Source organism: Meles meles, unplaced genomic scaffold (assembly GCF_922984935.1).
Source record: "Meles meles unplaced genomic scaffold, mMelMel3.1 paternal haplotype, whole genome shotgun sequence".
Classification (NCBI taxonomy): Eukaryota; Metazoa; Chordata; class Mammalia; order Carnivora; family Mustelidae; genus Meles; species Meles meles.
This window is the reverse complement of record NW_025721274.1, coordinates 88672-101825: the sequence shown is the minus strand read 5'-3', so window position 1 is coordinate 101825 and position 13154 is coordinate 88672. Positions and strand designations below refer to the sequence as shown.

Here is a 13154-nt window from a genome sequence, read left to right as displayed (position 1 = left end):
TTTTGATTTGTATTTCCCTGATGCCGAGTGATGTGGAGCACTTTTTCATGGGTCTGTTGGCCATCTGGATGTCTTCTTTGCAGAAATGTCTGTTCATGTCCTCTGCCCATTTCTTGATTGGATTGTTTGTTCTTTGGGTGTTGAGTTTGCTAAGTTCCTTATAGATTTTGGACACTAGCCCTTTATCTGATATGTCATTTGCAAATATCTTCTCCCATTCTGTCAGTTGTCTTTTGGTTTTGTTAACTGTTTCCTTTCCTGTGCAAAAGCTTTTGATCTTGATGAAATCCCAATAGTTCATTTTTGCCCTTGCTTCCCTTGCCTTTGGCGATGTTCCTAGGAGGATGTTGCTATGGCTGAAGTTGAAGAGGTTGCTTCCTGTATTCTCCTCAAGGATTTTGATGGATTCCTTTCTCACATTGAGGTCCTTCATCCATTTGGAGTCTATTTTCGTGTGTGGCGTAAGGAAGTGGTCCAATTTCATTTTCTGCATGTGGCTGTCCAATTTTCCCAGCACCATTTATTGAAGAGGCTGTCTTTTTTTCCATTGGACATTCTTTCTTGCTTTGTCGAAGATTAGTTGACCATAGAGTTGAGGGTCTATTCTGTTCCATTGATCTGTGTGTCTGTTTTTGTGCCAGTACCATGCTGTCTTGATGATGACAGCTTTGTAATAGAGCTTGAAGTCCGGAATTGTGATGCCACCAACTTTTTCTTTCTTTTTCAATATTCCTTTGGCTATTCGAGGTCTTTTCTGGTTCCATATAAATTTTAGGATTATTTGTTCCATTTCTTTGAAAAAAATGGATGGTAGTTTGATAGGGATTGCATTAAATGTGTAGATTGCTTTAGGTAGCATAGACATTTTCACAATATTTATTCTTACAATCCAGGAGCATGGAACATTTTTCCATGTCTTTGTGTCTTCCTCAATTTCTTTCATGAGTACTTTATAGTTTTCTGCATATAGATTCTTAGCCTCTTTGGTTAGGTTTATTCCTAGGTATCTTATAGTTTTGGGTGCAATTGTAAATGGGATTGACTCCTTAATTTCTCTTTCTTCTGTCTTGTTGTTGGTGGACAGAAATGCAACTGATTTCTGTGCATTGATTTTATATCCTGACACTTTACTGAATTCCTGGACAAGTTCTAGCAGTTTTGGAGTGGAGTCTTTTGGGTTTTCCACATATAGTATCATATCATCTGCGAGGAGTGATAATTGACTTCTTCTTTGCTGATTTGGATGCCTTTAATTTCCTTTTGTTTTCTGATTGCTGAGGCTAGGACTTCTAGTACTATGTTGAATAGCAGTGGTGGTAATGGACATCCCTGCCGTGTTCCTGACCTTAACGGAAAAGCTTTCAGTTTTTCTCCATTGAGAATGATATTTGCGGTGGGTTTTTCATAGATGGCTTTGATAATATTGAGGTATGTGCCCTCTATCCCTACACTTTGAAGAGTTTTGATCAGGAAGGGATGCTGTACTTTGTCAAATGCTTTTTCAGCATCTATTGAGAGTATCATATGGTTCTTGTTCTTTCTTTTATTAATGTGTTGTATCACATTGATTGATTTGCGGATGTTGAACCAAACTTGCAGCCCTGGAATAAATCCCGCTGGGTCATGGTGAATAATCCTTTTAAGGTACTGTTAAGTCCTATTGGCTAGTATTTTGGTGAGAATTTTTGCATCTGTGTTCATCAAGAATATTGGTCTGTAGTTCTCTTTTTTGGTGGGATCCTTGTCTGGTTTCGGGATCAAGGTGATGCTGGCCTCATAAAATGAGTTTGGAAGTTTTCACTAAGCATGATACGCTTTAGTTCCATCCACGTCGTCGCAAATGGCATGATTTCATTTCTTTTGATGGCTGCATAGTATTCCATTGTGTATATATACCACATCTTCTTTATCCATTCATCTGTTGATGGACATCTAGGTTCTTTCCATAGTTTGGCTATTGTAGACATTGCTGCTATAAACATTCGGGTACACGTGCCCCTTCGGATCACTATGTTTGTATCTTTAGTGTAAATACCCAGTAGTGCAATTGCTGGGTCATAGGGTAGTTCCTTCCATTTCTATTTTTTGGAACAGTTTCAGGACAATAGGAGTTAATTCTTCTTTAAATTTTTGGTAGAATTCCCCTGGGAAACTGTCTGGCCCTGGGCTTTTGTTTGTTTGGAGATTTTTGATGACTGTTTAAATCTCCTTAGTGGCTATGGGCCTGTTCAGGTTTTCTATTTCTTCCTGGTTCAGTTGTGGTAGTTTATATGTCTCTAGGAATGCATCCATTTCTTCCAGATTGTCAAATTTGTTGGTGTAGAGTTGCTCATAGTATGTTCTTATAATTGTCTGTATTTCTTTGGTGTTAGTTGTGATCTCTCCTCTTTCATTCATGATTTTATTTGTTTGGGTCCTTTCTCTTTTCTTTTTGATGAGTCTGGCCAGGGGTTTATCAATCTTATTGATTCTTTCAAAGAACCAGCTCCTAGTTTCATTGATTTTTCCTATTGTTTTTTTGGTTTCTATTTCATTGATTTCTGCTCTGATCTTTATGATTTCTCTTCTCCTGCTTGGTTTAGGGTTTCTTTCTTGTTCTTTCTCCAGCTCCTTTACGTGTAGGGTTAGGTTGTGTACTTGAGACCTTTCTTGTTTCTTGAAAAAGGCTTGTACCGCTATATATTTTCCTCTCAGGACTGCCTTTGCTGTGTCCCACAGATTTTGAACTGTTGTGTTTTCATTATCATTTGTTTCCATGAATTTTTTCAATTCTTCTTTAATTTCCTGGTTGACCCATTCATTCTTTAGAAGGATGCTGTTTAGTCTCCATGTATTTGGGTTCTTTCCAGCTTTCCTCTTGTGATTGAGTTCTAGCTTCATAGCATTGTGGTCTGAAAATATGCTGGGAATGATCCTAATCTTTTGATACCGGTTGAGACCTTATTTGTGACCCAGGATGTGATCCAATCTGGAGAATGTTCCATGTGCACTAGAGAAGAATGTGTATTCTGTTGCTTTGGGATGAAATGTTCTGAATAGATCTGTGATGTCCATCTGGTCCAGTGTGTCATTTAAGGCCTTTATTTCCTTGTTGATCTTTTGCTTGGATGATCTGTCCATTTCAGTGAGGGGAGTGTTAAAGTCCCCTACTATTATTGTATTATTGTTGATGTGTTTCTTTGATTTTGTTATTAATTGATTTATATAGCTGGTTGCTCCCACATTAGGGGCATAGATATTTAAAATTGTTAGATCTTCTTGTTGGAGAGACCATTTGAGTAGGATATAGTGTCCTTCCTCATCTCTTATTATAGTCTTTGGCTGATAATCTAATTGATCTGATATAAGGATTGCCACCCCAGCTCTCTTCTGATGCCCATTAGCATGGTAAATTGTTTTCCACCCCCTCACTTTAAATCTGGAGGTGTCTTTGCGTCTAAAATGAGTTTCTCGTAGGCAACATATAGATGGGTTTTTTTTTTTTTTTTATCCATTCTGATACCCTGTGTCTTTTGATTGGGGCGTTTAGCCCATTAACATTCAGGGTAACTATTGAGAGATATGAATTTAGTGCCATTGTATTGCCAGTAAGGTGACTGTTACTGTATATTATCTCTGTACCTTTCTGATCTACTACTTTTAGGCTCTCTCTTTGCTTAGAGGACCCTTTCAATATTTCCTGTAGTGCTCGTTTGGTGTTTGCAAATTCTTTCAGTTTTTATTTGTCCTGGAAGCTTTTTATCTCTCCTTCTATTTTCAATGATAGTCTAGCTGGATATAGTATTCTTGGATGCATGCTTTTCTCGTTTAATGCTCTGAATATATCATGCCAGCTCTTTCTGGCCTGCCAGGTCTCTGTGGATAAGTCTGCTGCCAATCTAATATTTTTACCATTGTATGTTACAGACTTCTTTTCCCGGGCTGCTTTCAGGATTTTCTCTTTGTCACTAAGACTTGTAAATTTTCCTGTTAGGTGACGGAGTGTGGACCTATTCTTGTTGATTTTGAGGGGGGTTCTCTGCACCTCCTGGATTTTGATGCTTGTTCCCTTTGCCATATTAGGGAAATTCTCTCCAATAGACCTTCTGCTCCCCCTCTCTCTTTCTTCTTCTTCTGGAATCCCAATTATTCTAATGTTGTTTTGTCTCATGGTGTCACTTATCTCTCGAATTCTCTCCTCATGGTCCAGTAGCTGTTTGTCCCTCTTTTGCTCAGCTTCTTTATTCTCTGTCATTTGGTCTTCTGTATCAGTAATTCTTTCTTCTGCCTCATTGATCCTAGCAGTGAGAGCCTCCATTTTTGATTGCACCTCATTAATAGCTTTTTTGATTTCAACTTGGTTAGATTTTAGTTCTTTTATTTCTCCAGAAAGGGCTTTTATATCTCCAGAGAGGGTTTCTCTAATATCTTCCATGCCTTTTTCGAGCCCAGCTAGAACCTTCAGAATCGTCATTCTGAACTCTTGATCTGACATATTACCAATGTCTGTGTTGATTAGGTCCCTAGCCTTTGGTACTGATTCTTGTTCTTTTGTTTGTGGTGATTTTTTCCGCCTTGTCATTTTGTCCAGATAAGAGGATATGAAGGATGAAATAGAATAGTAATAGGGTGTTAAAGACCCCAGAAAAATGCGCTGTACCCAAATCAGAAGAGACCCCAAATTGTGGGGGGGAGAAAGGGGATAAAAAGAGGTTCAGAAAAAAAATTTAAAAAAAACAAATAAAGAAAAAATATAAAAAAGAAAGAAAAAATATATTTTAGATAAACTAGTCAAAAAACGTTAAAAAAGAAAAGGGTAAAAGTTTTAAAAAATTTAGCAGAAGAAGAAAAAAGAAAAAAAATTGAAAAAAATATTGAATTAACCGCAAGACTAAGAATCATGGGGAGAAAGCCATGAGTTTCCTGCTTTGCTTTCTCCTCCTCTGGAATTCCGCTGCTGTCCTAGGTATTGAACCTGCTTTCCTTGGTAGATGAACTTCGTCCTGGCTGGATATTTTGTTGATCTTCTGGGGTAGAGGCCTGTTGTAGTGACTCTCAAGTGTCTTTTCCCGAGGCGGAATTGCACCGTCCTTACTGGGGGCCGGCCTAAGTAATCCACTCTGGTTCGCTTTCGGGAGCTTCTGTTCCCTGAACGCTTTCCGTAGAGTTCCGGAGGACGGGATTGAAAATGGCGGCTCCCAGTCTCTGACCCAGAGGAGCCGAGAGCCCAGGGCCCCACTCCTCAGTGCGCCCCCAGAGGACAGCACCCAATCAGTCCCGTATCCCCAGCATCCAGCCGCGCTCCGAGCTCACCCAGCCTGTGACCGGTTCAAGGTAACCCTGAGCTGAGAGTTTAGTCCTCAGTTCTGTCTCTGTAGCCGGCTTCTCCATTCTAACACCTGCAAGCTCTGTGACACTCCAACACCCCTGATCCTTCTGTGACCCTGCGGGACCTGGGGGCATGCTGACCCTGCGTGGGCTTCACCCCGGTTTAGCCTCTGGAGCAATGTCCCTCAGTGGAACAGACTTTTAAAAGTCCTGATTTTGTGGTCCATTGCTCCGCCGCTTGCCAGGAGCCAGCCCCTCCCACCGCGGTCTATCTTCCCGTCGTTTTAGATTCACTTCTCCGCCAGTCCTACCTTTCAGAAAGTGGTTGATTTTCTGTTTCTAGAATTGCTGTTCTTCTCATCGATCTCCCGTTGAATTTGTAGGTGTTTGCAATGTTTAGATAAGCTATCAAGCTGATCTCCTGCTACCTGATGTAGTCTCAGCCTGCTACATCTCCGCCATCTTGACTACTCCTCTTTTAGAAGTATTTTTTATTACAAGATGATCATTGTCAAAATTTTGCAAACTCTAGTTGAGAAAAAAGAAGATTAATGTCATCAACAGTCACATACATCATTATTAATCATATGATATATGTCCTTGTGGATATTTTTTTAAATAATTTTTTTCACTTTTTTAAAAATTTCTTTTCAGTGTAGCAGTATTCATTGTTTTTGCACCACACCCAGTGCTCCATGCAATATGTGCTCTCCCTATGACCCACCACCTGGTTCCCCAACCTCCCAACCTCCACCCCTTCAAAACCCTCAGGTTGTTTTTCAGAGTCCATAGTCTCTCATGGTTCACCTCCCCTTCCAATTTCCCTCAACTCCCTTCTCCTCTCCATCTCCCCATGTCCTCCATGTTCTTTGTTATGCTCCACAAATAAGTGAAACCATATGATACTTGACTCTCTCTGCTTGACTTATTTCACTCAGCATAATCTCTTCCTGTCCTGTCCATGTTGCTACAAAAGTTGAGTATTTATCCTTTCTGATGGAGGCATAATACTCCATCATGTATATGGACCACATCTTCCTTATCCATTTGTCCGTTGAAGGGCATCTTAGTTCTTTCCACAGTTTGTCAACCGTGGCCATTGCTGCTATAAACATTGGGGTACAGATGGCTCTTCTTTTCACTACATTTGTATCTTTGGGGTAAATACCCAGTAGTGCAATTGCAGGGTCATAGGGAAGCTCTATTTTTAATATCTTGAGGAATCTCCACACTGTTCTCCAAAGTGGCTGCATACAGATTAATAAAAGGATGGCATTATATATATATATATACTTTTTTAAAATTTAGATTTTTTTTTAGTGTTCCAAGATTCATTGTTTATGCACCACACCCAGTGCTCCATGCAATACGTGCCCTCCTTAATGCCCACCACCAGGCTCACCTAACTACCCCCCCCATCCCCTCCAAAACTCTGTTTGTTTTTCAGAGTCCACTGTCTCTCATGGTTCATCTCCCTCTCAGATTTTCCCAGTTCACTTTTCCTTTCCTTTTCCTAATGTACTCTATGTTATTCCTTATGCTCCACAAGTAAGTGAAACCATATAGTTGATTTTCTCTCCTTGACTTATTTCATCAGCATAACCTCCTCCAGTCCCATCCATGTTGATACAAAAGTAGGGTATTCATCCTTTCTGATGGAGCCATAATATTCCATTGTATATAGGGACCAGATCTTTGTAAAGAAGATCTGGTCCCTATATACAATGGCATTATATATTTTTTGAACTACTTATTTGACGTAACAGTAAGCTATAAGCAACATAATATATTTGTGTTTGTGATTATGCATATACCATAATATACATTACTGTTATCCTTTTTAAGACAATGGGACTTTTTTGGGGTGCCTAGGTGGGTCAGTGGATTAAGCCTCTGCCTTTGGCTTGGGTCATAGTCCAAGGGTCCTGGGATGAAGCCCTGCATTGGGCTCTCTGCTCAATGGGGAGCCTGCTTCCTCCTCTCCCTCTGTCTGCCTGCCTCTCTGACTCCTTGTGATCTCTGTCTGTCAAATAAAAAAAGTTAAAAAAATCTTTAAAAAAAAGAGAATGGGACTTTTTTTCCTTTAAGTTTTTCTGCACTCTCTAGCTGTCTGAATTTACTCCTCATATTCTCACATTCCATCTTTGCAACCCTAGGCCACCATTTCTGCTAGCTGTAGTGTGAGAGCAGAGGCTGTGGAGCTGATGGTTCACGTCCCTGACAGGAGGAACAGCCTCAGAAGGACATAGACACACAGGCCTGTGCTGTCTGTGGCTGCAGTCCTGTGCCAGCTCCCACCTCGCTCTGTATCTAGGGTTCATCCAGAGCAAACTCATCTGTTCTGTAGCTGTCTGAAACATCCTCCTTGGAGGGGTCTTGAGCTTTCTCTTCTGATGATCCAGAGCAGAGTCTGGCTTTGGGTGCAGCTTGAATTCTGCTACAGTCCGTGCTTTCCCGTTTTTTGTATTGGGGAGCACAATCTAGACGTTTAGCCCCTCTCCCTAAGCTCCCTGATGGCAGAGCCCTTGTCCTGTTGCACGGCGTCCCTAGTGCTAGCAATGCATCCACACACAGTACTTGCTGAAAGATCTCAAAGTGACCAAGTCATCTGCTTTCTGTACCAGGAGACCTGATGGTTCCCAGAGGCTCAGCAGTTCCCTCTCCTGTAGCTTCTGGAAGGAAGACCAGGGAGCACTCCTGGTACTTGTCTGTGACTCATTCAGTCACGAGAGGAAGAGCTTATCTGTGTGTCAGGGACTGTGCCAGGCAGTATGCAATCCATGTATTAAAAATGTCTGTTATGGATAATTTTATTAAAGATTTTATTTATTTGATGGTGCCTGGGTGGCTCATCATTAAGCAGCTGCCTTCGGCTCAGGTCATGATCTTAGGGTCCTGGGATCCAGCCTCATGCCTGGCTCCCTGCTCAGTGAGAAGCCTGCTTCTCCCTCTCTCACTCCCCCTGCTTGTGTTCCCTTTCACTGTGCCTCTCTCTCTGTAAAATAAATAAATAAAATCTTTAAAAAAAGATTTTATTTATTTGAGTGAGAGAGAGGGAATATGAGCACAAATGGGAGAAGGGACAGAGGGAGAGGGAGAAGCAGGTTCCCCACTGAGCAGGGAGCCCAACATGGGGCTTGATCCGAGGACTCTGGGATTATGACCTGCGCTGAAAGCAGATGGTTAACCAACTGACCCATGCAGGTGCCCCTATTGTGGAGAATTTTGACACATGCACAAGCATATTCTATAGACACGAGTCTATGAAATACTTTACATGAATCTATCTGTGCCCATCACCTGCCCAACAAACACCAACCCAAATCAGCTGCTCCATCCATGCACTGTTATAATTCCTTATCTGTTTTCCGTATTACATTAAAGCATATCATCCATAAACATTCTAGTATCTTCTCTATAATATAGTGAGTTTTAAATAGTACCTCACCACAATGCCATTATCACTTTTCATTGATATAAATATGGAGGAATGAATTGTGAATAAAATGTAGTTCTAACCTTTAAGGAATTTATAGCTTTGTGGGGCAGGTAGACAAAAACTCAGTAATTAGAGTGATTATTCATAACTAAGAGTACGATTATAGTGGAGTCATATCACATGCCTATGTAAATCATCTGAAAATCAGTTGGGGTGGTCCTAGCAGGAGGTAAAGGAAAAAAATAACAATGTAAATCATGGGAGACATTTGTCCTGCTTTCTTTCTCTATGGATATAAGACCAATGTCAGTCAGTGTAGGTGAGATCCTACATTTCCTTCAATCAGGCGCATTTCTTGCCTTTCAGAGGGTGAACATCTCACCACGTTGAATATAATTCGAGTGTTTAAGATACATCTTTTCAAAAGCATTCATCCCATCTCTTCAACAAGACTGAATGTCCCCATAGGGGAAGGGATATCCAATGACCTGTAGCAACGACCACAGCAGAGTATCATAGCAGGACTTCTGTAACCAGCCCATCAAATTTCCTATGTACTCCTGGTTGAGACCCCCAAATATGTAGCTCTTGTGGTTTTTATGTTTCCTCACTTGTTTCCAACTTGTGTTGTGGAACCAGGTTCAGCAAGAAGAACAAGGACAGCATAAATCCTTATACATACCTGCCTTTTGGAACTGGACCCCGAAACTGCATTGGGATGAGGTTTGCGATCATGAACATGAAACTTGCCCTTGTCAGAGTCCTTCAGAACTTCTCTTTCAAACCTTGTAAAGAAACACAGGTCAGAGAGAGCACTTTCTGCAAAAAGAATGTTTTATTGTATTTTTTTTAACTAAGGGATATGGAATAGAGCTCTGTGTGTGTGTGTGTGTGTGTGTGTGTGTGTACACATTTATACCTAGTAATTTGTTCTATCAGCCAGAGTATCTATTTGAAGCCATCTGTGACATTCAAAGGCCCTTCACTTCCTGAGTGCCATATCTGTGGTTTATGACCACCCAACCATAAGGGTCACATGGTCAGTACAGTTCATGTGACATCATTATACACAGACTGATGACCTTGAGCAGTATTTTAAATTTCTTTTAAGTCCACGGAAAAGAAGGGACCAAGTTGTGCACAGTCATGACCTGCAGTGATAGTTATGATGTGACATTTGAATAAATTGTAGTTCTAACTACAAGTTAGAGCCCACCACAACTTACAGACACTCTGGTGACCGAAGTTCTCAAACCCTCATTATATGTGGGAATCAGTGGGTTTGGGAAATCAGTGGGTTTGTGATGCCCAGGTCATCTCAGAAACTCTAACCTAATTCACCCAGAGTGTGGCTTTAGAGGTAACCTCAAGATTCTCAAGGGCAGGCAAAGTTGAGAATCTGGTGTGAAGCATGTCTGCATGATGTGAAGGACTCCCAGGGTCCAGGCCATCTTGGGTATGTGGCTCTACCTTCTGCAAGCCTGGCTCCTGTCAGGCTGTGCTTCCTTCCCATCCCAATCTGTCATCATGAATGGATGTTTCCATGAGAGAGGTGACAGGGTGTTTAACAGTGTGGATGTCCATACAACAAAATGTGCAATAAACACTCAGGAGCCAACGTATAGAAAATTAACTCTGGCACTTTTCAATATTGTTGCCATAATGGCTAAGAATCTATTTTAAACGTTAAACACTCATTCTGTTTGCTTAAAATTAAAATAAAAGAAGAACACCAGTTAAGATGAATGTATCTCCCGCCTCATACAGAGTAAGTAACAATAGATCATCTGTTGAATGAGTGACGGATGAAAGCTTTCATGCTCCAGACTTGACAGCTTACAGAGTATTTTAAAAAATCAGAGATAGATGAATCTAATAATAATATTTATATGTTTGTAATGCATTATTGTCCTTCATGTATATTGCCTCCTTTGCTTCTATTGTTGGCAGGGTTTTATTTGTTGGTTCTCATATGCTTGTTTAACTGTTGCAGATCCCCATGAAATTAAATGTTCAAGGGTTAATTCAACCAGAAAAACCCATTGTTCTCAAGGCTGAGCCAAGAGATGGGAATGTAACTGGAGCATGACTTTCCCTATGGACCTCTCCTTTGTTCTCCAAGAAGTTGTATCCCAGATCACCAGAGACCTCAATTTCCTTTGTGAGTAAACCCAGAAATGAAGATGGCCCACATCTACTGCCCATGACAGATGACTAGGGCTTCCATACATTCACTTAGCTTTTTTGGTGTCTGTGTGGAGCATTCTGTATTGTGGAGAGTGAAAGAGGTGACTAATAAGTGCCAGCGATGTAGACTCAGCCTGTCTGGTTCACACAGACTACCCCCAGTTAGTATCATCTGTTCCCCTGATCAAGAATAAAACTTTCTCAACAATTTTATCAACCTACTTTAATGAAAATTAGAATTATTGTCATGACTATGGGAGTGATATTTCTATCACAGGTCTTACTTTGAATATGCTACATTAAATATCACACTGAGCAAGTCTATCAACATCGCTTTACAAAAGACTAAACTGATGGTTTTATGCACATTAAAAGGGAATCTGTAGAACGATGAGTGAGAGCCAGTGACTGTTTTGACATCACAGTCGCTGGGTGGGAGGAGCTCGTTCAGAACTCCAATGTGATATATGAAGATAAGAGAGTTAATCCACTGTGACTTTGCCCATTGGCCAGAAGGTATATTCACAATTTAATTCTACAGGTTTTGGAGCACATGTTTTTTTCTAACTCTCCATTGAGGCACTTAGTATTATATGATTAGTTTTCATCTCATCTGTCCTGATATTCTGTTCCCCAGAGGACGCGCTTTCTCTTTGTGTTCCAACCTCAGCTCACAACTGTCCTGACAGAATGAACATTGAATCAGAGGTGGTTGATTGGCCATTTGACTTGGCAGGAAGGCTAAAAGCATTTGTCCATTTCAGTTGGTATGAGGAGCTGCATAGAATTCTTTCTATTTTTCCCCTCCCCTCCAGCCCCCTCTATCTTCTTTCCTGGCCTCTTCCTTTGCCTTTCCTTTCCAGATAATTTAGTCCTAATGCCATCGGTGGGGCACAGCCAGGTGGGCAGCCCCATGCTGGGGTCAGGGGCAGAGAAGAGTCACAGTGACTCCAAGTTAGAGACTGAGTGGGGTGGGGAGGGTGTCCACATGGAAAAGCAGGCTGGCATGGGTGTGGGAGCCCAAGCTAGATGAGAAGGGTGCCCACACAGAGGTTGGTCTGAAGGAGCCCAAGTACAGTGTTTAGAACCCAGGTAGTATGGTGGGGGCATACATGAGTGGTAAGGGATGGAATAAAGGTTAGTTACATAAAGGGGGATTGATCAAATAGGTAAATATATTACCACTAAATGGTTTCAGGAGTTTCTCACTGTTGGAGAAGGGAGTCACTGATTTGGAAAGGGAGAAAGCCAAATGAAGCCTGTGTATTCAGAGACTGGAAGTGAGTGTGTCAATGTAATGTCGTGATTTCCTATGGATAGATGATAGATTGGTAGAGAGATAGAAATATGTGTGTCTGTCTGTGTGTGTGCAAGAATACATAGCCCCTACCTCTCTCCATGGACAGTTCTTAGAAACAGTCACGCAGTAAGTGAAAAGAGCACCCCTAGTGCCCAGATCATGGCTCACAAATGTCAGTTTCCACTGAAGGGAACTACGTATATTCAGAGAAATGACTGGTTCCAGGCTGGGAGAGCACATGATGAGCCAGGAGCATCTTGTGCTCCACAATGATGGGGAAACGTCCACAGGACACAGAGCTAACATGCGGGGTCTCCTCTACCCCTCAGGCATGATTTGGGCATCATGATAACTAACGATAGGGAGAGATTATAGCCCATTGAATAAAACTGGACACTCAAGTACACACAGATGGAGAGAAATGTAGGAACAGATTATAATCGATGAGGACGCTCATACAGTTTCAAAGTACTACAGGTCAGACACCCTGAGTTCCTGAAGAAAGAGCAGCTCACAGAGCAGAGACCCCACAGACCAGTGAGTATCATCAGGAACAGGAGGAAGGGATGGAGCATCACCAGAAAGGATGCGGTGAGAGGAACCCAGCGTCCCCTCTGGGATATTCTTGCCAAGGAGGCAAACCTGAAAAGAAATCCCCCAAATTGTGAGACAGACTGAAATAAAAGAATATCTACTCCTACTTTGTAACTGGTGTGTAATTTTCTACAACATCACGGTCCTGAAAGCAATTAAAAAAGAAAACACAAGCCAGGATTGGAGTCACTGGTCCGCAACCCCACCTCACAGCAAACAACTGTGTTTCAACCTATCCCAGGAAGGGGACCTTTCAAGAGTCTGTCTGAAATTTCCTGATGGGCACCAGTGAGTCATCTGCAGGATAGAAACCCTGCAAGTCCATTC

At 41.5% G+C, this 13154-nt stretch overlaps 1 protein-coding gene across 1 annotated transcript in view; it reads left to right on the top strand.

The window, feature by feature from the left end:
* LOC123936278 (cytochrome P450 3A12-like) overlaps window positions 1-11154 on the top strand; it is a 47857-nt gene extending 36703 nt beyond the window's left edge. The window contains exons 12-13 of the mRNA XM_045996924.1: window positions 9386-9548; window positions 10740-11154. Coding sequence (XP_045852880.1) covers window positions 9386-9548; window positions 10740-10835 — 259 coding nt within the window. The 3' untranslated portion in view covers window positions 10836-11154. The remainder of the gene's footprint in view (window positions 1-9385; window positions 9549-10739) is intronic.
* The last annotated feature ends 2000 nt before the right edge of the window (window positions 11155-13154 follow it).